Source organism: Bubalus kerabau, chromosome 15, assembly GCF_029407905.1.
Source record: "Bubalus kerabau isolate K-KA32 ecotype Philippines breed swamp buffalo chromosome 15, PCC_UOA_SB_1v2, whole genome shotgun sequence".
NCBI lineage: Eukaryota > Metazoa > Chordata > Mammalia > Artiodactyla > Bovidae > Bubalus > Bubalus kerabau.
In genome coordinates this window covers 53526810-53549203 of record NC_073638.1, presented here as the reverse complement: position 1 = coordinate 53549203, position 22394 = coordinate 53526810, and the positions used below count along the sequence as shown (strand labels likewise).

At 40.2% G+C, this 22394-nt stretch overlaps 1 protein-coding gene and 1 long non-coding RNA gene across 18 annotated transcripts in view; one reads left to right on the top strand and one right to left on the bottom strand.

The window, feature by feature from the left end:
• The window catches only part of FAM168A (family with sequence similarity 168 member A), a 206085-nt gene that overhangs the window by 159629 nt on the left and 24062 nt on the right, over positions 1 to 22394 (top strand). For 15 of the 17 annotated variants that reach the window (XM_055549026.1, XM_055549039.1, XM_055549043.1 and 12 more), the window contains one exon: positions 21036 to 21116. In XM_055549026.1, coding sequence (XP_055405001.1) covers positions 21036 to 21116 — 81 coding nt within the window. Of the gene's footprint in view, positions 1 to 14071; positions 14139 to 21035; positions 21117 to 22394 lie in introns of those variants that run through there. The other 2 variants (XM_055549044.1, XM_055549042.1) reach the window with 1 other exon arrangement.
• The window catches only part of LOC129629186 (uncharacterized), a 42954-nt gene that overhangs the window by 20243 nt on the left and 317 nt on the right, over positions 1 to 22394 (bottom strand). Inside the window, exon 2 of the long non-coding RNA XR_008703082.1 lies at positions 21895 to 21964. This is a non-coding gene — a long non-coding RNA (uncharacterized LOC129629186). The remainder of the gene's footprint in view (positions 1 to 21894; positions 21965 to 22394) is intronic.

Sequence of the window (22394 nt, the reverse complement as noted above, 5' to 3'; positions counted from 1 at the left end):
CCAGCTCATACAACTCAATACCAGAAAAACAAACAATCCAATCAAAAAGTGGGCAAAAGACCTAAACAGACATTTCTCCAAAGAAGACATACAGATGGCTGATAAACACATGAAGAGATGTTCAGTGTTGCTCATTGTTAGAGAAATGCAAATCAAAACTACAATGAGATATCACCTCACACCAATCAGAATCGCCATCATCAAAAAAAATTCACAAACAACAAGTTCTGGAGAGGGTGTGGAGAAAAAGAGAACCCTCTTGCACTGCTGGTGGGAGTGTAAATTAATACAGCTACTATGAAAGACAGTATAGAGATTCCTTTAAAAAACTAAGACTGGAACTGTCATATGACCCAGCAATCCCACTTCTAGGCTTATACCCTGAGGAAACCAAAACTGAAAAAGATACATGTACCCCAGTGTTCGTTGGAGCACTATTTACACTAGCTAGGACATGGAAGCAACCTAGATGTCCATTGACAGATGAATAGATAAAGAAACTGGTGTGTGTGTGTGTGTTGCTCAATTGTCGGTCCAACTCTCTGTGACCCCATGGACTGTAGCCCACCAGGCTCCTCTGAGAAGCTGTGGTACATATATACAATGGAATACTACTCACCCATAAAATGGAACACATTTGAGACAGTTCTAATGAGGTGAATGAACCTAGAGCCTATTATAGAGAGTGAAGTCAGTCAGAAAGAGAAAAACACGATATCATGTATTAACACATATATATGGAATCTAGAAAGATGGAACTGATGAACCTGTTCACAGGGCAGCAGTTGAGATGCAGACATAGAAAACAGACTTACGGACAAGGGCAGGGAAAAGGAAGGAGAAGGTGAAATGAATGGAGAGAGTAGCATGTAAGTATACACACTTCCATATGTAAAATATAGATAGTCAATGGAAATTTACTCTATGACTTAGGGAACTCAAACTCGGGCTCTGTAACAACCTAGAGGGGTGGGAAAGGGTAGGAGATGGGAGGGAGATTCAAGAGGAAGGGGACATACATACACCTATGGCTAATTCATGTTGATGTATGGCAGAAATAAAATATTGTAAACCAATCATCAATCAGTTAAAAAAAAAAAGAGTGTGTTTGGATAGTGAGATCACAAACAGAAGCCCCTGCTGGGACATATAAAGACCAAGAGAAATATGACTGAAGAGGTCATCATTGGATTGATACTAGATCCACAATATTGAGGGATGAGTATATGAGAAAAATGGAAATATAATTTAATAAGAGCTTTAAGAAAAGCCAGTTATAAGAGTAGCTAGAGGAACTTCCCTGATGGTCTGGTGGTTAAGAATCCACCTGCCAATGCAGGGGACATGGGTTCGATTCCATGGGATCTTCCTAGGAAGATCCTACAAGCCTCTGTGACTAAGCCCATGGGCCACAACTACTGAACCTGATGCCCTAGAGCCTGTGCTCCACAACTAGAGATGCCACCACAGTGAGAAGCCTGCACACTGCAACTGGGCCGTAGCCCCCACCTGAAACTAGAGAAAGCTCAAGCCCAGAAATGAAGACCCATTTAAAATGCACAAAAGGTTGTAATACACAATATACACAGCTGCACACAAAAAGTTTCCTGTATTCAAAGGCATCACTGACTCAATGGACATGAGTTTGAGCAAGCTCAGGGAGTTGGTGATGAACCAGGAAACCTGGCGTGCTGCAGTCCATGGGGTCACAGAGTCGGACACAACTGAGCTTCTGAACTGAACTGAAAGCATAATGACTGATTCAATGTTTCTGCAAAAAAACACACTAACATGGCTTTTGTCTAGCCTTTGCTTGGCCAAATAGCGATAGGTCTACTCACCTGGAGCCAGGTAAGGGAAAGGGAAAAGCATGAGTGAGGGACATAATTGAAGACTGAGAAGCTTTTCATTAAGTAGTTTTAAAATCTACAGGCAAATGCAACCATTTCCAAAATGGGTGGGGGACTAACATTTATTAAAGCACTTACTGCTCTGTGCCAAGTATTTATGCTAGGTATTTTGCATGCTACCTCTGTTAATTTTGAATCCACACTGCCTTCCTTCAGAGCCCCTGTTCTTCCTACTGGATTATGATGGCTACCATAGGATGTCCAGAGCAGGAAACTCTTTCTCCTGACTGTCAGTAGGAATATTGAAATGGGTGTCTGCAAAGCAAGTTCAGGACTTCTCTACTTTCTTCCCTAGCCACTCACATGCAGATACAGAAGAAGGAAAAAGAGGCACTGGTCCCAACATAAAGTGTTGTTCAGTCACTCAGTTGTGTCCAACTCTTTGAGACCCCATGGACTACAGCATGCCAGGCTTCCATGTCCTTCACTATCTCCCAGAGTTTGAGTCAGTGATGTCGTCTAGCCATTTTATCCTCTGTCACCCCCTTCTCCTCTTGCCCTCAGTCTTTCCTAGCATCAGGGTCTTTTCCAGTGAGTCAGCTCTTTGCATCAAGTGGCCAGAGTATTGGAGCTTCAGCATCAGTCCTTCCAATGAATATTCAGGGTTGATTTCCTTTAGGATTGACTGATTTGCTCTCCTTGCTATCTAAGGACTCCAGCACCACAGTTGGAAAGCATCAGTTCTTTGGCACTTAGCCTTCTTTATGGTCTGACTCTTACATCCATACATGACTCAAAAAATGTACACCGAACAATTAAATAAATTAGTCTATTTTTTAAAATACCAAAACAGAGGCTCTGAGAGTTGATTTGCTCAAAGTCACAGAGCTAATAAGTAAAAGAGCTGGGATTTGAATCTAGGTCTACTTGTAAATGAAGCTCCTGCTGTCTCTAAAACACTGTGCAGTTTGTCTGAGTTTGACCCCTCCTCTAAATGTCCACAACAGTGTTACTTGTTTGAATCAAAAGTAGGGGAAGGTACATGGTCTGAACAAAAATAACTCTCTACTTAAAAGTCTCTCTTGTAACTAACTCAGAATTGCAGCAGCCTCTCCAATACAGAAGCCAGACCAAATTGGAGGGAAAGGGAGTCAGGTTAGTTGCTAAAATTCTTTTTGTCCTTCTTCCCAGTTCTCCTACAGCTCTTTGTATTTTCCTCTTTGACAGCCTTTATTTGAAGATACCGAATACCAGGGTTACTTAAATGTTTGTCTTTCTCATAGAGGAAAAGAGTTCATAGAGGGCAAAGACTGTCTTTTCATTTTGCACTTGTTGTACCTAAAGTGTAATAAGTGTTAAAGTACTTATTTATTTAATTGAGTTGACCATGGCTTGTTTATTAGCTCACTTTTGATGGCAATCACTCAGGTATTAACTTTTAATATATACACAATTCCAAAAAGGTTGAATTTCTGGCCTTCTAGCCTATAGCTAATTCAAGCACTGGGAAAGGGCTAGCTAAGAAAGTCTAAAAGGATGCAGGCTTCAGGATGATAAAATGAATGTAAGAGTGTTAACTACCTGAGCATAAATAAAGATGCTTTAGATCTATGCCCCTAATTTCTTCCATGTTTCAGGAGGAAAAATGTCTTTCCTTCATTCGAAATGAAAAATTCCTCTGTCTCCTCCTACTTCTTCAGGCAGTCATAGCCACTCTGTTCCTTTACTATCAACATTTTTACTTATGTTTTAACACAATCTACATGAAATTAAAAGACGTTTACTCCTTGGAAGAAAAGTTATGATCAACCTAGATAGCATATTGAAAAGCAGAGACATTACTTTCTCAACAAAGGTCCATCTAGTCAAGGCTATGGTTTTTCCAGTGGTCATGTATGGATGTGAGAGTTGGACTGTGAAGAAAGCTGAGCGCCAGAAGAATTGATGCTTTTGAACTGTGGTGTTGGGGAAGACTCTTGAGAGTCCCTTGGACTGCAAGGAGGTCCAACCAGTCCATTCTAAAGAAGATCAGCCCTGGGTGTTCTTTGGAAGGAATGATGCTTAAGTTGAAACTCCAGTACTTTGGCCACCTCATGCGAAGAGTTGACTCCTTGAAAAAAAACTCTGATGCTGGGAGGGATCGGGGGCAGGAGGAAAAGGGGAAGACAGAGGATGAGATGGCTGGATGGCATCACCGACTCGATGGATGTGAGTTTGAGTGAACTCCGGGAGATGGTGATGGACAGGGAGGCCTGGCGTGCTGCCATTCATGGGGTCGCCAAGAGTCGGACATGACTGAGCGACTGAACTGAACTTAACTGTTCCAATAGCTTCACTAAATCTGCTCTGTGTCCAATTAAAAAGCAGATGTTGTCATAGTGAATTTTTTTTAAAGATTCAAGAATTTAATATCTATAGGAGATATATTTTAGATTCAAAGATATAAAAAAGTTGAAAGTAAAGAATGGAAGAAGATGATGTAACAGGAACCATCAGATAGCTAGGGTGGGTATACTATTATCAGACAGAATAGCCTTTAAAATAACAATAACCATAATGTTACTAGAGTTAATGAAGGACATTTTATAATAATGAAGGAGTCATTCATGAAGGTAAAACAGTTATAAATATATACTTCATAACAGAGCCCTAAAATACATGAAATAAAAGCTAATAGAAATGAAGGCAAAAGATGGTTCAACAGTAGTAGTTGAAGACTTCAGTACCTCTCTTTCAATAATGGATTGAACAACTATGCAAAAGATCAACAAAGAAATAGAAGACTTAAACAGCGCTGTACACCAGCTACACCTAACAGATATCTGTAGGACACCCCAACAACAGGCTTTGACAATCAGAAGAATTTAATTATTTTCCAGAACACATATAACCTTCTCCAGGATAGACTATGTGCTAGGCCATAAAACAACTCTCATTTAAAAGAGTGAACTCATACAGATTATGTTCTTCAATCACAGTGTATTGGAATTATAAATCAATAATAAGTTTAGAATTTAGTGACAATTAAATAACATGCTCCTGAATAATCAGTGGGCCAAAGAAGAAATCACAAGGGAAACTAGAAAATAGCTGGAGATGAGTGAAATACACCTGACCAAGACTTATAGGATATAGCTAAAATAGTACTTAGAAGGAAATTTATAGCTATAAAAGCCTGTATTAAAAATGAAGAATAACCTCAACTCAGTAACCTAACTTCTCACCTTAACACTCTGTCGGGGGAAAAGAGCAGACTAAACCTTAAGCAAGACGAGGGAATAATAAAGATTAGAGCAAAAATCAGTGAAATTAAAAAAAATTTTAAATCAATAAACCAAAAGTTGTTTCTTTAAAAAGAGCAACAAAATTAACAAACTTTTATCTAGACTGATTAAGAATAAAAGAGAGAAGACTTAAATTATTAAAATCAGGAATAATATAGGGAGCATTACTACTGACTTTACAGAAATAAGGATTCTAAGGGAATACTATGAACAGTTGTATGACAGCAGATCAGATATCTAGGTGAAATGAACAAATTGTATATGGTTCATGACTTAATAATGATGGTTTGACTTGGGATTTTTCACCTTTGCAATGGTGTGAGAGTGGTACATATTCAGATTTTGAATTCTGACATTTTCCTGGGCGAGCAACATGCAGTGTTGTAGTTTCTCATGATGCTGGGCAGCAGCAACTCTCAGTCAGCCACATGATCATATGGATAACAACCAACACACTTAAAACCATTCTGTACCCACACAACCATTCTGTTTTCAACTTTGAATACAATATTCAATAAATTAAATAAAATATGTAATACTTTATTATAAAACAGGCTTTGTGTTAGATGATTTTGTCCATCTATAGGCTAATGTAAGTGTTCCAAGCATATTTAATTGCAGGCTAGGTTACACTATCATGTTTGGTAGATTAGGTATGTTAAATACATTTTCAACTTAAAATATTTTCAACTTATCAGGACGTAACCCCATCATAAGTCAGGGACGATCTGTACTAGAAGGACAAACAACCAACCAACAAACATCCCATAAAGAAAAGCCCAGGACAGATAGCTTCATTGGTGAGTTCTAACAAATATTTAAATGAAAATTAACACTAACCCTCCTCAGACTCCTCCAAAAAATAGAAGAGGGGGGAATCATTCTATAAGGCAAATATTGTCCTGATACCAAAACCAGACAAAGACATCATAAGAAAACTACAGACCAATATCCCATAAATGTGAAAGTCCTCAAAAAGATACTAGCAAAATGAGCAATAACTTAAAGAAATGGTTATATTATATACTACAACCAAGTGGGATTTATCCCATAGGTGCAAGAGCCACTTATAATAGGAAAATCAATCAGTGCAACACCTAATATTAAAACATTAAAGGACAGAACTCACATAATCGTCTCTATAGATGAAGAAAAAGCTTTTGACAAACTCTGATACCGTTTCATTATTTAAGAAAACAAAGAAATAAACAAGCACGTCAGCAAACTAGGAATAGAAGGAACTTCCTCAGCCTGATAAACGACATCTGTGAAAACCCATGGCTATCATCATACTTAACGGAAAAGGACTGAATGCTTTCCCCGTAACATTGTGAACAGGACAAGGATGTCCAGTCTCATCACTTCTATTGAACGTTGTGCTGGAGGTTTTAACCAGGGCAGCTGGGCAAGAAAATGAAATAAAAAGTCATCCAGATTGGAAAAGAAGAATTAAAACTGTCTGTATTTGCAGGTGAAGCAATCTTACATAGAGAAAATTCTGAGGAATCCATGCAAAAACTGTTAGAACTAGTAAATGTGTTCAATAGGGTTGCAAGATACAAGATCAATACACAGAAGTCAATCTATTCAATTGTAGTAGACAATCCAAAAATGAAATTATGAAGCAATTCTGTTTATAATAGCATCAAACAAAAAAGGAATAAATTTAACAAAAGCATAAAATTGTGTACTCTGAAAACTGTAAAACATTCTTGAAAGAAATTATAAATCTAAATAATTAGAAAAATGCCCCATATTCATGGATTGAAAGATTTAATATTTTTAAGATGGTGATATTTTCCCAGTTGATCTCCAGATTCGACACAATCCCTATCAAAATCCCAGCTGACTTATTTGCATATTTTGACAAGCTGTTCCTGAAATCACATGGAAATTTAAAGGATCCATATTAACCAAAACAGTCTTGAAAAAGAATAAATTTGGAAGACCCACACTTCCCAATTTCCCAGAGTTATTAAAAAGCTACAGTAGTCAAGACAGCATGGTTCAGGCATAAGGATAGACGTATGGATCACTGGAATTGTATTGAGTATCCAGAAATAAGCCCTTGCATTTACAGTCAGTGACTGTGTAACAAGGGTACCAAAAACAATTCAGTGGAGGAAAGAATAGTCTTTTCAACATATGGTGCTGGAACAACTAGATATCCACATATGAAAGAATGAAATAGGACCCCTGCTTTACACCATGCGCAAAAGTTAACTCAAAATCGTTCAAAGACCTAAATATAAGAGCTATAAAATTCTTAAGAGAAAACTTGGAGATAAATCTTTGTGACCTTAGATTTGTCAAGGGTTTCTTAGATATGACACCAGTAGTACAAGGAGCCAAAGGAAAAAAATATGTAAATTGGATTTCATTAAAGTTAAAAAAACTTTTGTACTTCAAAGGACACCATCAAGAAAGCAAAAAGACAGTCCACATATTTGGGATAAAATATTTGTAAATTACCTAATAAGGGACTTATAACTGTGTCTATATGTCAAGAACTCTTACAACTCAGTAATAAAAAAATAACCCAATTAAGAAATATGCAAAGAATCTGAATAGGCAGTTATCCAAAGATGATGTACAAATGGCTGTTAAACATTTATAGGAAATGTTTAACATTGATCATCAGGGAAAGGCTGATTCAAAACTACAGTGAGATTCTGCTTAATACCCTTAAAATGGCTATAATTAAAAAGGCAGGTAGTAACAAGTGTTGGCAAGCATATGGAGAAATTAAAACTCTCATATACTGCCTCTGGGAATGTAAATATGGTATAGCCATTTTGGAAAACAGTATGGGTGTTCCTCAGGTGATTTCCTATCTCTATGGCCTTGCTTATACTGTTCTTTTTATTTGGGAATGCCAATCCTTTTATCTTTGCCTGTCAGAATCCTGCCTGTCCCACAAAGCCCAGCTCAGTTTACAATTTCCCAAGCCTATAGTCTTAGAAACAGATTCTGCTAGGTTGTGTGTCTCTTTTTAGTATTACAAAATTGCTTTTCAGAATGCTTTTACTGATTCCCATTGTTTCAGATTCTTCCTAACATTAGATACTGTCAGACTTACTTGTTTATGTTTGTTAGTCTGATAGGTTTGAAGTGATATTATATCCCATCTACTTGTGTTTTGCTGATTACTAGTATCTTTGAACATCTTTTTCTTTTCTCCTCCATCTCCCGAGTCATTTGAGTGATTTTTTTTCTGTGAATTGCATGATGAGATTCTGTTGGTTTATTTTCATTTTCTTATTGATTAATATGAGTTCTTTCTTCTGGATACTAGTTCTTTTTTCAGTTCAGTTCAGTCGCTCAGTCGTGTCCAACTCTGTGACGCCATGGACTGCAGCATGCCAGGCCTCCCTGTCTATCACCAACTCCCAGAGCTTACTCAAACTCATGTCCATTGAGTCAGTGATGCCATCCAATCATCTCATCATCTCATCCTCTCATCCCCTTCTCCTCCCACCTTCAATCTTTCCTAGCATCAGGGTCTTTTCCAATGAGTCAGTTCTTTGCATCAGGTGGCCACAGTATTGGAGTTTCAGCTTCAGCATCTGTCCTACCAATGAATATTCAGGACTGATTTCCTTTAGGATGGACTGGTTGAATCTCCTTGCTGTCCAAGGGACTCTCAAGAGTCTTCTCCAACACCACAGTTCAGAAGCATCAGTTCTTTTTTAGATGTGTGATAAATATCTTTTCTCACTCCGTGCTTGTTTTTTTAACTGTTTACATTATTATTATATATTATAATAGCATCTTGTCATACAGATTTAAATTTTGAGAAGTTAAATTTATCAACCTTTTATAGTTTTTTGTTTGTTTGTTTTGGTCTCATCTAAGAAATACTTTCTAATCCCAGGGTCAAACTGATATTCTCTACTATTTTTTTCTAATAGTTTTTAAACTTTTTGTTTCTTTAATTTAGGTCTTTGATCTTTCTGGAATTGGAGAAGTATGAGGTGGATCTAATATTTTTTTCTTCACATGGAAAACCAAGTATCCCAGTAAATTTTACTGAATCTGAGCAAGATTCTTCCCTTTACCAGATCTTGTGAAACACAACAGTGAAATGAAAGAGTGAATTGATCTGGAAGGGAAAGGGATTCATGGACCAAATCATCAGTTTGCAAAATTTCTGCCTTTTTCTCTCTTTTAAAAAAGAAGTTCAGGGAGAGCAGAAATCTTGCACCAAACAATCTGTAAAGTGCTGACTACCTCCCACGTGTCTTATACCGATAGATTTGGGGTGGGGTAGGCAGCAGCAAGCAACACACTCCTGGATTGGTGATTGAGACAGACTAAGTCATCTATTTTCCGTTAAAATTTATCTCATACTGGCAGATAGGGAACTTTGGAAATATTTTTTAGGTTTGTAAAAGAATGTTTTATGCTGAGCAACAGCACAGATTTACCTTATATGCTTACTTAGGAGCAGTTTTATCATTAGCTTTAATATAGCCTATTTTCTTATCTCTGTTTTTTGTGATTTTTTTTTATTTTTCACTAAAGACTTTATCAAGCTAAGCCTGGTCTGGTTTTAGCAGCCTTTCTCTTCTTGGCCAGCCAAGGTGGATGGACCCACAGGTTAGTGCCTCTCACCTAATGGGTGAGTTCTCCCTGAAGGTGCAGCATAACTGGAGCACAGCTGATTACTGGATAGTCCTCCCTTTCTTGTTACCTCAGGGGAAGTTGCCTTGCCACAACTAAGAACAATGGCTCACTCACACCCTTATATCGCCCTGGGGCTCAGCAATGGGAGGCTGAGTGGGTGGGCTTTAAATCCATAGTACAGGCAACCTCAGATTCAGGTCAATGGGCTGGTCTGGAGCCAGCACTGCAGGGTTGCTGCCTCCTTCGTTGAGCTACATTCTCACCAGGATATCACTCTTAGCAGCCAGGCCTCCTAATAGTAAGAGCAATTAAGATTTAGGCCTCTTTTCCCCCTGGAACTCACAGGTTCAAGGGTCCATTTAATTTTTCTTTCCTCCTGCTTATTAAAGAAAAGAGAGAAAAAGCCCACAAACTGCAATTAAAATATTTCCCATCTTTACTTTGTAGCCTGTCAACTCAAAGCAGTAAAAATGATTTTGCTATCAGGATGAAGTTTTGTGAGCTCTGTCTCCTAAACATCTTTGTAGTTTCCCTCTCTTTGTCCCATTGTTACTGTTTTAGCTTTGCCTTTGGGCTGTTCCCACAACTTCCCATCTGGTTCCTCCTCCTCTGATCTCATCAACTCCAAACCCCTTTCTGTATTGCTACTAGAGTAGTTTTTACAGAACACAAATCTGAAACTCCCCAGTTTAAAATCCTCCAGTGGATTCTTTTTATAAATTAATGAATTTAATTTTGTCTGTGCTGGGTATTCATTGCTGTGTTCAGGCTAGTCTTCATTGAGGTGCACAGGCTTCTAAGCAGCACAAGATTCAGTGTTTGTGGCATGAAGACTCCAGCTCAGTAGTTGTGGCACACAGGCTTAGTTGCTCCTCAGCATGTGGAATCTTCCTGGACCAGGGATCGAACCCATGTCCCCAGCATTCACAGGCAGATTCTTACCCACTGTACCACCACCTTCAATAGATTATTTACTAATAAATTCCATGCCTTAACCTGGCATTCAGATCTCTTCACAACCTACTACCAGAGTATTTTTTAAATCTTCATTTCCTGATACTCTTACCCACACTCTATAAACCCAGTCATACTGAACTGTTTGCCATTTGCCTGATACGGCATACATTTTCATGCCTTCATGCATGAAATTTATATATATTTCTTTATCCCTACCCCACACACCTCTGTATTCATTGTTCAAGGCCAACTAAAATGTTTCTTCTGAAAATCTATTCCCAGCCATCCCAGACCTGTTCTTCACTTCCTCCTCAGCATTTCAATAACACGCCAACCTTCTCTGATTTTATATCGTATATATTGCCTATAGATAGATTAATATAAATTACCTATATTATTTCCCTGTTGAGCCGTAAGCTCTATGTAGAGAACCTTGCACCATGCTTAACACAGTAAGCATTTGCTCGATACTAACAGTGCTGTTGGATAATGATGAAGAAATCTGGTTTAAGTCACTTTAAGCCTTCACTGACCACTTATTACCAGTCTTATTATGTCAATTCAGGTTTTTTTTTTTAAGGGAGAAAAAGTGAGCAAGGCAGGAAGAAGATGAAATTATTTTAAGGGAAAGTGATTTATAAATTGGGAATTCTGGCCAAAGATGGGTGGTCAGGATGGGGAAGAATTGAAAGAATTGAGTCTGGATTTGAACAAGAAAAAATTCAGGAAGAATGACTGATATCATATCTGTGGATTGTTGTGCTGGAGCAGGGGAAACAGACATGTTCTGTGAGGGTGGAACTAGGACTTGTAGTTTGGAAGCTGTTCAGGGTTAGATTCCTTCCAAGGTTGATTTTTAGTGCAAAGTAAAGAAATTTCTTAGCCTCCAGAACTCTTCAGAAGAAGCTTTGAGTGCCTGAAGAGGTTCTGAATACACCAGCATTAGAAAGTGTGCTGGCATAGGCTGTGTGACCAGCCATGTGGGCCATTATTGAAGATACTCCAGTGCTGGATGGCAAATTGGACTCAATCATCTCTAATATCTCTTCTAACTCTGTAATTCAGTGCTTGTGTGATGCTTTTCAGTAATGTGAGCATGGTCTATATTAGGACACCGAGTGGGAACAGAATAGCTTTAAAAAAAAAAAAAAAAAAAAAACCTGAACCATCTTTGATCAAAGCAGTTCTCCTGAGTAATTTCCTGTTTTCTCAGGTTTCGAATCTGAAATAAGAATGTTGGTGAAGAAAATAGCAGCCAAATCCAGAGGTTTACCCAAAGCAGACTCATGTTTTGAGGGAGGTTGGTAGAGTGGACTTTGTCTCATTCACCCAGCCCAGTTCTGTTGCCATTCTCTTTTTACTAGTTGTGTAAGATAAATCTAAGCTTCAATATCCTCATCTATAAAATGAGACTAATATATTTCATAAAGTTAGGGTAGATAAAGAAGTACCTGATAGCTCAGAACATATTACAAATTCAAAATACATCCTTCTTTTTGCCCTCTTCTTTCTTATTTTGAGAGAATTAAAGTGTTTGAAGTTTTTGTTTGTTTTTATTGTTCAGTTGTTTTGCTTATTTGGTTTTTTGGTTACCCGTGGGGTTGGAGGGACAGTTTTTTTATTTTATTTGTGAGCTTCAGACCTGGAGTGTCTTCATTGCATAAGTGTCCCCCCTGCTTACAACGACAACATTCTCTTTGTCTTCCTGACCCGAGGAGTTAGTCTTCTACTAGCTTTTTGATACACTGCTATTTTTACTTCCTAAAGATCAAGTCATTTCAGAAATAATTTCTCTTGAAAGTAATTTCTAATTTCCATATTAATCAAAAATAGCTTTATATTTCTTCAGTCCTAATCCTAGTAACAGTAAAAGGGATTAGATTGTATTAACATCTATAAAGCAGTTAAAATGTACACCTCAGAATCCCAGGAAACTTGATCACTACTGAAGCCTTTGAGGTAAAGGGAGAAAAACTTATTTGTGGCCATTTATTCTCATTACTCTTGACCTTCAAAAAATATAAATACAGGAGGGGCATAGTTGTTTCCAAGGAGCAAGTCCTAGTTATTTGGTAGGTGTGGAAAAAGCCAGATCCCACCACTGATTTGGGCTTCTCTTGTGGCTCAGCTGCTAAAGAATCCTCCTGTAATGTGGGAGACCTGGGTTTGATCCCTGGGTTGGGAAGATTCCCTGGAGACGGGAAAGGCTACCCACTCCAGTATTCTGGCCTGGAGAATTCCATGGACCTATAGTCCATGGGGTCGCAAAGAGTCGGACAAGACTGAGCGACTTTCACTCACTCACCATTGATTGACTAAATAATCTTAGCCAAAAAAACAAGGCTCTGTGAGCCTTGATTTCCTTGTCTACAACATGGGGGAAATAACATTAGTGTTGTTTTGAGACTTGAGACATGTGTTAAAGTATCTTTTGTCTGAGTGGTGGATGAAACATCCATGTTGTATCACCATGCACTTCAGCAGATCCAGGCAGTCTTGGGGAACTGGGATTTGGAATGCACTCTGCTCACTTGGGTGGGGCAGAGCCTGTCCAGAGTCTTGGGAGTATGCTGAGAAGACTTCAGCAGGGAATAATTGCAACCTAACAAATGTTACTATGTCCTGAAGCTTACATTCTAGTGACAGAAGATGGGCAGTCTCCTGAAAGTAGGTAAGCATATAGGATGACAGGTTGTTAACCGCTGTGAAGGAAAACAAAACAGGATAAGAAGCACAGAGAGTAATGAAAGTTGAAGGTACTGTTTTAGAAAGAATGTATGATGACCTTTGAACAGAATTCCAGAAAGGAGGAAAGGGGAAGGGTGAAGGTTCTGAGATGGGGAAATGGTTGACACATTTAAAGAACAGTGCAGAGGCCATTGTGGCTGGAGTAGATTAACATGGAGGCAAGTAGTAGGGCTTTCCTGAAAGCTCAGCTGGTAAAGAATCCCTGCAATGCAGGAGATCACAGTTTGATTCCTGGGTTGGGAAGATCTGCTGGAGAAGGGAATGGCTACCCACCCAGTATTCTTGGGCATCCCTGGTGGCTCAGCTGGTAAAGAATCTGCCTGCAATGCGGAAGACCTGGGTTTGATTCCTGGGTTGGGAAGATCCCCTGGAGAAGGGAATGGCTACCCACTCCAGTATTTTGACCTGGAGGTTGCAAAGAGTCAGACACGGCTGAGAGACTTTCCCTTTCACTTTCAAGTAGTAGGAGAGGAAGTTAAGAGGTAACCCAAGTCCAGGTGGGTCACTGAAAGGATTTCTCTGTGGTTGTCATGGGAGCTATGTGGGGTTTAAAGAGAGGAGTGTCATGATCTGATTTAACGTTTTAAAGGGTTGTTCTGGCTGCTGTGGGAAATAGACTGCATGGCAACAAAGAAGCAGAGAGACCAGTTAAGAAGCTATTGCAATAATCTAGGTGAGAAATAATGATAATTTGGACTAGAATGGAAAGTATATAAGTAACGAGAGATGGTCAGATTTTGAATATTTTCTGAAGGTGGAACTGAAAAGGAGTTGCTGATGAATTAGATGTGAATAGGAGAAAAAAGTAGAGTCAAAGATGGCTATAAGATTTTTGGCCTGAGGAACTAGAAGAATAAATTGTCATTTACTGGTGTGGAGAAAAAGCTTGGAGAACAGATTTGGAAGGTAGAAAGTAAATATTTAGAAGATAGAAAATAAGTATTTAATTTTGAATCATAATTTAAAATAATAATTCCTAAGTTTTTGAACTCTTTAACTGTTTGCCTGGCTCCTAGCACTTTGAGGTCTTACTAATTTAATACTTATACCAACCTATTAGGTAAATAATACGAGTATTCTCATAAACTAAAGCACAGCAAATGGCCCAAGGTCATACAAATAATTAGTGATGTTCCTGAAATTCAAACCTAAGCTTTGATGTAGCTCCAGAGACCATACTCTTAGCCACTCTGCCATATAAACTTGATGTCTAGCAAACATCCAAGTGGAGGTGGTGGGTAAGCAGTTAGATACTATATGAGTCAGGCCGCCAGGAGAGAAGTCAGTCTAGCTGTATGAAACTTAAGCATAGGTAGTGGACATGAAAATGAAAAGATACGTTAGGGCCAATGACCATAAAGGGAGATATAGTCACAAGAAGAAAAAACGATGAGATCAAGCTCTAAAAGGCAACCTAGCTTTCAGGTGTGGCTAACCCATCAGTCCTGCTTCTTAGAGCCAGGGAGGGAACAAGCCAAGCTTCTTATGGATGTCCCCAAAATGCTACCCTTCATCCTTCTGCTGGGAATGTTCTTCCTCCCCCTTTTTTTGTCTACATCCAGGGACACCTAGTACCCGGTATAATCCCTGGCAGACAGTAGGTACTAAATAAATGTTGACTGTTGAAGGCCCCTTCTCTGCTCACTTGACAGCCTTGTCAGGCACTCTTTGAGGTGCGTTCCCACTGTCCACTTACCTGTTTTTCTCCTTAATTACTTGGTGACCTTTTCAAGGCCAGGGATCCTCTTGGATTTGTTTTGTTTTTAAACCTTTCATAGCTCCAAAATACAACCCCTGAGTAATATCTTTATTGAGTACCTATTCTCTGCCTTGGGGCTTCCCAGATGGCTCAGTTCACTTCAGTCACTCAGTTGTGTCCAACTCTTTGTGACCCCATGGACTACAGCACGCCAGGCTTCCCTGTCCATCACCAACTCCCAGAGCTTGCTCAAACTCATGTCCATCGAGTCAGTGATGCCATCCAACCATCTCATCCTCTGTTGTCCCCTTCTCCTCCTGCCTTCAATCTTCCAGCATCAGGGTCTTCAGGACTGATTTCCTTTAGGATGGACTGATTGGATCTCCTTGCAGTCCAAGGGACTCTCAAGAGTCTTCTCCAACACCACAGTTCAAAAGCATCAATTCTTCAGTGCTCAGCTTTCTTTATAGTCCAACTCTTACATCCATACATGACTATGGGAAAAACCATTAGCTTTGACTAGACAGACCCTGGTTGGCAAAGTAATGTATCTGCTTTCTAATATGCTGTCTAGGTTGGTCAAGCTTTTCTTCCAAGGAGGAAGCGTCTTTTAATTTCATGGCTGAAGTCACCATCTGCAGTGATTTTGGAGCCCCCCAAAATAAAGTCTGTCACTGTTTTCCATTGTTTCCCCATCTATTTGCTATGAAGTGATGGGACCGGGTGTCCATCTAGTAGTGGTGGGTCATGGCATCTGGTCCCCAGTGGCTCAGCAGTGAAGAATCCGCTGAGTCAAGAGACACAGATTTGATCCCTGGGTTGGAAAGATGCCCTGGAGAAGGAAATGGCAACACACTCCAGTATTCTTGCCTGGAGGAGTTTGATGGGCTACAATCCATGGAGTCTCAATGGTTGGACATGACTTAACAACTGAAGCACAACAAATTCTCGGCCTTATCTGTGCTAGGGGCCAGAGATCCCAGCAGCATCAAAGAGGCAGTAGGATGAGTAATACGAGTTAGGGACAAGGAAACAAAATGAGCAAAACAAAACCAGGAACGTTGTTGGGAGGAAGCCCAGCTTACCTATGATACTCTTTCTGGACAGAGGAAGTTGATGGTGGGGAAGGGATATTCTCTACTGGCCACACGGACTATTCATCTCTAGCCTGTGTTTGAAGAAAGTGGCAAAAACCACTAGACCATTCAGGTATGACCTAAATCAAATCCCTTATGACTATACAGTAGAAGTGAGAAATAGATTTAAGGGACTACATCTGATAGACAGAGTGCCTGATGAACTATGTACGGAAGTTCGTGACATTGTACAGGAGACAGGAATCAAGACCATCCTCAAGAAAAAGAAATGCAAAAAAGCAAAATGGCTGTCTGAGGAGGCCTTACAAATAGCTGTGAAAACAAGAGAAGTGGAAAGCAAAGGAAAAAAGGAAAGATATACCCATTTGAATGCAGAGTTCCAAAGAATAGCAGGAGAGATAAAAAGCCTTCCTCAGCGATCAATGCAAAGAAATAGAGGAAAACAATAGAATGGGAAAGACTAGAGATCTCTTCAAGAAAATAAAGGACAGAAATGGTATGGACCCAACAGAAGCAGAAGATATTAAGAGGTGGCAAGAATACACTGAAGAACTGTACAAAAAAGACCTTCACGACCCAGATAATCACGATGGTGTGATCACTCACACTCACCTAGAGCCAGACATCCTGGAATGTGAAGTCAAGTGGGCCTTAGGAAGTATCACTACAAACAAAGCTAGTGGAGGTGATGGAATTCCAGTTGAGCTATTTCAAATCCTGAAAGATGATGCTGTGAAAGTGCTGCACTCAATATGCCAGCAAATTTGGAAAACTCAGCAGTGGCCACAGGACTGGAAAAGGTCGGTTTTCATTCCAATCCCAAAGAAAGGCAATGCCAAAGAATGCTCAAAAGAAAGAAAGTTAGAAAGTTAAGGCTCTCAGTCATGTCTGACTCTTTGCGACCCCATGGACTGTAGCCTACCAGGCTCCTCCATCCATGGGATTTTCCAGGCAAGAGTACTGGAGTGGGTTGCCATTTCCTTTTCCAGAGGATCTTCCTGACCCAGGGATCGAACCCAGGTCTCCCACATTGTAAGTGGATGCTTTACCATCTGAGCCACAAGGGAAGTTATAAAGAATGCTCAAACTACTGCACAGTTGCACTCATCTCACATGCTAGTAAAGTAATGCTCAAAATTCTCCAAGCCAGGCTTCAGCAATATGTGAACTGTGAACTTCCAGATGTTCAAGCTGGTTTTAGAAAAGGCAGAGGAACCAGAGATCAAATTGCCAACATCTGCTGAAGAATTGATGCTTTTGAACTGTGGTGTTGGACTCTTGAGAGTCCCTTGGACTGCAAAGAGACCCAACCAGTCCATCCTAAAGGAGATCAGTCCTGGTTGTTCATTGGAAGGACTGATGTTGAAGCTGAAACTCCAATACTTTGACCACCTGATGCGAAGAGCTCACTCATTTGAAAAGACACTGATGCTGGGAAAGATTGAGGGCAGGAAGAGAAGGGGACAAGAGATGGTTGGATGGCATCACGGACTCAATGGACATGGGTTTGGGTGGACTCTGGGAGTTGGTGATGGACAGAGTGGCCTGGCGTGCTGCAGTTCATGGTGTCACAAAGAGTCGGACATGACTGAGCGACTGAACTGAACTGAGCCTGTGTTTGAGAAGCTTGGATGCTTGCTGTCCGGGCTGAGGGGAGGAGGTGGTGGTTTGCTCAAGCAGTAGGAAAGAGGACCTGATCAGGCGCTATTGTATACAAGCAAAGGAGACATTGCTATACTTTCAAGAAACTTGCATGGTGAGGAAAGGGGGAAGGACAGGGAATGTAAAGAAACCATTGAAGTACACTGTGATAAGTTCTGTAATTGGGGATGCATGTGTCTTCAAATTTGTTGTGTTCTACAGGGTAGAAGATACAGATAGAGTTCAGTGAAGTATAAGAAGTCACTTTCAGATAATCAGAGCAGTCTCACAGTGGAGGAGGGTGCTGAGTCTTGGGAAAGAAAAGAGTTTGTGGTCAGTAGAGATCAAGGGCAGGGATGAATGATGCCATGAATGTGTTGTAGAGGAGCCCTACCTCAAATATGAGGGTGGACCAAATGGCCTTGAAGTTACTTCTAATCTCTGCAAATCTGTGATTCTAAGTCCCTGCCTTTCTCTCAGCCTGAGAGTGTCACCTAGAAAATGAAGGTCTTTCTAATGCTGCCGTTCTTTGATACCTGCCAAATTCAAGAGAAAAAAAATTCTTAGAAACACTGAAGGAAGATCCTATAATTGCTCCTCAAAGTAAAAGACACCTGAAATGATGTAATAGGGGTGGGATTACTCTTTGCTGTGCCATCTCTCACGTGAAGCTGAATACAGATTTCAGCCATGAGACCAGATCACTTTGTTTTCCAGATTAAACCCTTGACTTTAGCAGACCTCCATGTTGCTGATTTGGAGAAGGCAATGGCACCCCACTCCAGTACTCTTGCCTGGAAAATCCCATGGACAGAGGAGCCTGGTGGGCTGCAGTCCATGGGGTCGCTAAGAGTAGGATGCGACTGAGCAACTTCCCTTTCACTTTTCACTTTCACGCATTGGAGAAGGAAATGGCAACCCACTCCAGTGTTCTTGCCTAGAGAATCCCAGGGATGGGAGAGCCGGGTGGGCTGGCGTCGCGCAGAGTCGGACACGACTGAAGCGACTTAGCAGCATATTGCTAATTAAGTGACAACAAGTTGGCTGCCTTGGCTCTGAAGTCAGAAAATGATTGGGGAGTAAAGAGAGATGAATTTTCTTTGGAGTTGGAAAGGATTTAGGGAAAGGCATATTAACAAAGATACATTATTAAAGCTCAGTATTTACAAATCCCAAAGAAGCTTTTAGGGATTTAGGGATTTAATCTTTGACTTTTAAAATCAGCTTTCCATTGTCAGTCAAAATACCAATGAGCATTAAAAATAACTGTAGCGAGCAGTGAGACAGGCACTTACACACTGCTAGTGCGAGTACAAATTGATAGTCTTTCTAGAAAGCAATGTGGCAAAGTATGTGAAGTCTCTTAGCATGTCACTTCTCATCATTTCTGCTGCTATTTCCTTGATCTGAGCTCTGTCATCCATGCAAGGAGTTTACAGTAGCTCCTAACTGGTCTCTAGGCTTCTCTATTCTTCCCCCATTATGGTCTGTTTTCCACACAGCAGAATGACGTTTTTCAAACCTAAGTCAGATTATGTTATTATTCTGCTCAAGATCCTGTCATGGCTTCTCATTTCACGCAGAGTAAAAGTTGAAGTCCTTGTTCCACTTCAGCTACACTGGCCTCTTCACTGTTCCTCAGACATGTCCCGTATCATATACCCCCAACTTAGGGCCATTGTGCTGAGTATTTCCTTCATCTGAAATGCTCTTCCTTCAGCCATCTGCTTGGTTAACCATTTCCTTCAAGTCTTTCTGGAAATCTTACTTTCTCCATGGCATTATTCGCGGTATCCAAAAGATATTCACAATATCCAAGTGTCCACCAACAAATGAATAGAAAAACAAAATGTGTGTGTGTATATATATATATTTTCACACACACATATATACATATGGTGGAATATTACTTATCCATGAAAAGGATTAAAGTTCTAATACATACTAAAACATGCTGCTGCTGCTGCTAAGTCACTTCAGTCGTGTCTGACTCTGTGCAACCCCATAGACGGCAGCCCACTAGGCTCCTCTGTCCCTGGGATTCTCCAGGCAAGAATACTGGAGTGGTTTGCCATTTCCTTCTCCAGTGCATGAAAGTGAAAGTGAAGTTGCTCAGTCATGTCCGACTCCTAGTGACCCCATGGACTGCAGCCTACCAGGCTCCTCCATCCATGGGATTTTCCAGGCAAGAGTACCGGAGTGAGGTGCCATTGCCTTCATGGATGAGCTTAATTTAAGAAGCCAGACACAAAAGGATAAATAGTATCTGATTCCCTGTATATAACATATCTAGAATAGGCAAATTTATAGAGACAGAAAGTAGATTAAAGGTTAATATAGGTTATGGAAAGAGGAAATGGAGTATTATGGCTTAATAGGTAGAGTTCTGTTTGGAGTAGTTAAAAAGTTTTAGAAATACATAGGATGGTTGTACAACATTGTGAATGTAATGAATGCCACTGAATTATACACTTAAATGGTTCAAATCACAAGTTTTGTTACATGTATTTTGTCACAATAGAAAAAAATTTTAATCCCTATATATATTATGAGTGGTGGACTGGATCAGGCTTGTATGGGCTCTCTAGGGCCACTTGTGAGCATCTCTTCTCAACTATTCATTTGATGACGTTGCTGGCTTGAAACCAGCCATGGTGGGAGTATTTACAGCATGGAACTCAGCAAGGGCTACAAAATAGGCTTCACTGCAGTTTCCTTGGGCCAGTTGTTAAATATTTACCAGCACACCACTGAATATATGTGTATAAAAATGCATAGAAAACTATCCGGAGACTTAAATGCCAAACTTTTACTGTCTTTGCGGAGGAGAGTAGTGTGGCAGGAATATGAAAGTAGTTACACCTTTTACCATATATACTTATATAGTGTTTCAGTTTTTTGTGTTTTTTTACAGTGAGCATGTAGGCATATATATCTTATACTGCTTTTAAAAAATAGAAAAATAGGTATATATTTTCTATTTTTCTCAGAAGGCTAAAACCAGTCACATATAAGGTCTGAAATGGTTCATGAAGAGGCTGAAGGCCAAGCCTGGGACTTGGATTCCATTTTCTCAGAAATCTTTCTTCTTGCCCAACTAAATAGGGTTTGTTTTTTTTCTGTCTTTTCATAGGTTACCCCACAGCCTATCCAGCTGCGGCCCCTGCCTACAACCCCAGCCTGTACCCCACCAATAGCCCCAGTTATGCTCCAGGTAAGGAGAAAGTGGAGACAGTAGTGATGAGTGGGATGGAAGGTGAGGCTCTACTTGGGAAAAAATAAACTCAAAACACCTGCTGGCCTTTCCATGTTCTTAATTGCTCTGGGCTCAGCTTGTCCATGATTGATTGTCCAGGGAGTCCCCTCTGGGAACTGGGGCAGTTCAGCCTCCAGGTTGGGACGGGAGCAGAATTTCCTCTGTTCTCTTTGTAACTTTCAGTGACTTACAGTGTAACTTCTGCTAGAGTATCTGAGACATGTGTCCCTCACAGAACCTCCTGCTCTCCTAATGTCCACACCCAGTGTTTGCTCCTTTCCCCTGAGGCTGTCGTTGACATGTGCACACTCACACACACTGAACACCCGCTTACACAGCAGACGTCCTGGATGTGGACCTGGAAGAGAGTGAGAGACTTGCCACCAGACACAAAGAGCTGGTTTCCAAGCTGAAGCAAAGAACTTGTTTTTCAAAAATAACAAAGGGGCAACACTCCTTGGTTAGAAGTTGAAACAGATTTGAAAGTATTGAAGAAGTTTGTTTCAGTTCGGGAGCAATGCAGAGGTCTTACCACTGATGTTAACCCCCATTTCCCCGCCCCGCCCCCGCCCAGGAAACGCCACTCTCAGCTGGTGCTTTAACACTCAAGGGGCAGGAGAAAGATTGTGGGCTCTGCAGTTTGTAAGTCTTAGGTTTAAATCCTGATTATTTAACTCACTAGTTGTGAGGCCTTAGACAACTTACCTCACCTCTGAGAAATGTGCTACCTACCTACCTCACTGTTGTAGATGGTTTTGTGTAAGTTCCTCTTCATTTATTCAAGTATTTGCTGAATGCCCTCCAAACTAGAACAGAATAAAAGGAAAGATATTATCTTTGCCTAAAGTAGCTTACATGTAAACAAATTCCTGGCTGTATGGTGTGATGAATATTGTCAAAGGAATACTTATAAGAGGAGAGGAAGCAAAGGAGGGAACAACCTCTGCTTGGGGTTCATAGTGTAGGGGAAGGCTTCACAGAGGACTTAGCAGTGGATACTTGAGAGAGAAGTAAGAAGCATTCTTTTTTGTTTGGTTGGTGGAGGGGTTTTTGTTGTTGTTGTTAAGAGGCATTCCTTTTTGTGTGTTTGTTTTAGTTGGTTGGGTTTTGTTGTTATTGCTGAGAGGCATTTTTTTAAACATACAAAGGAAAAGTTGGGCATTCTAGGTGGAGTAGAACCTGGGCAAAAGCACGGAGATGGGAGGAATGACACTGAAGAACATCAAAGTAGTGAGA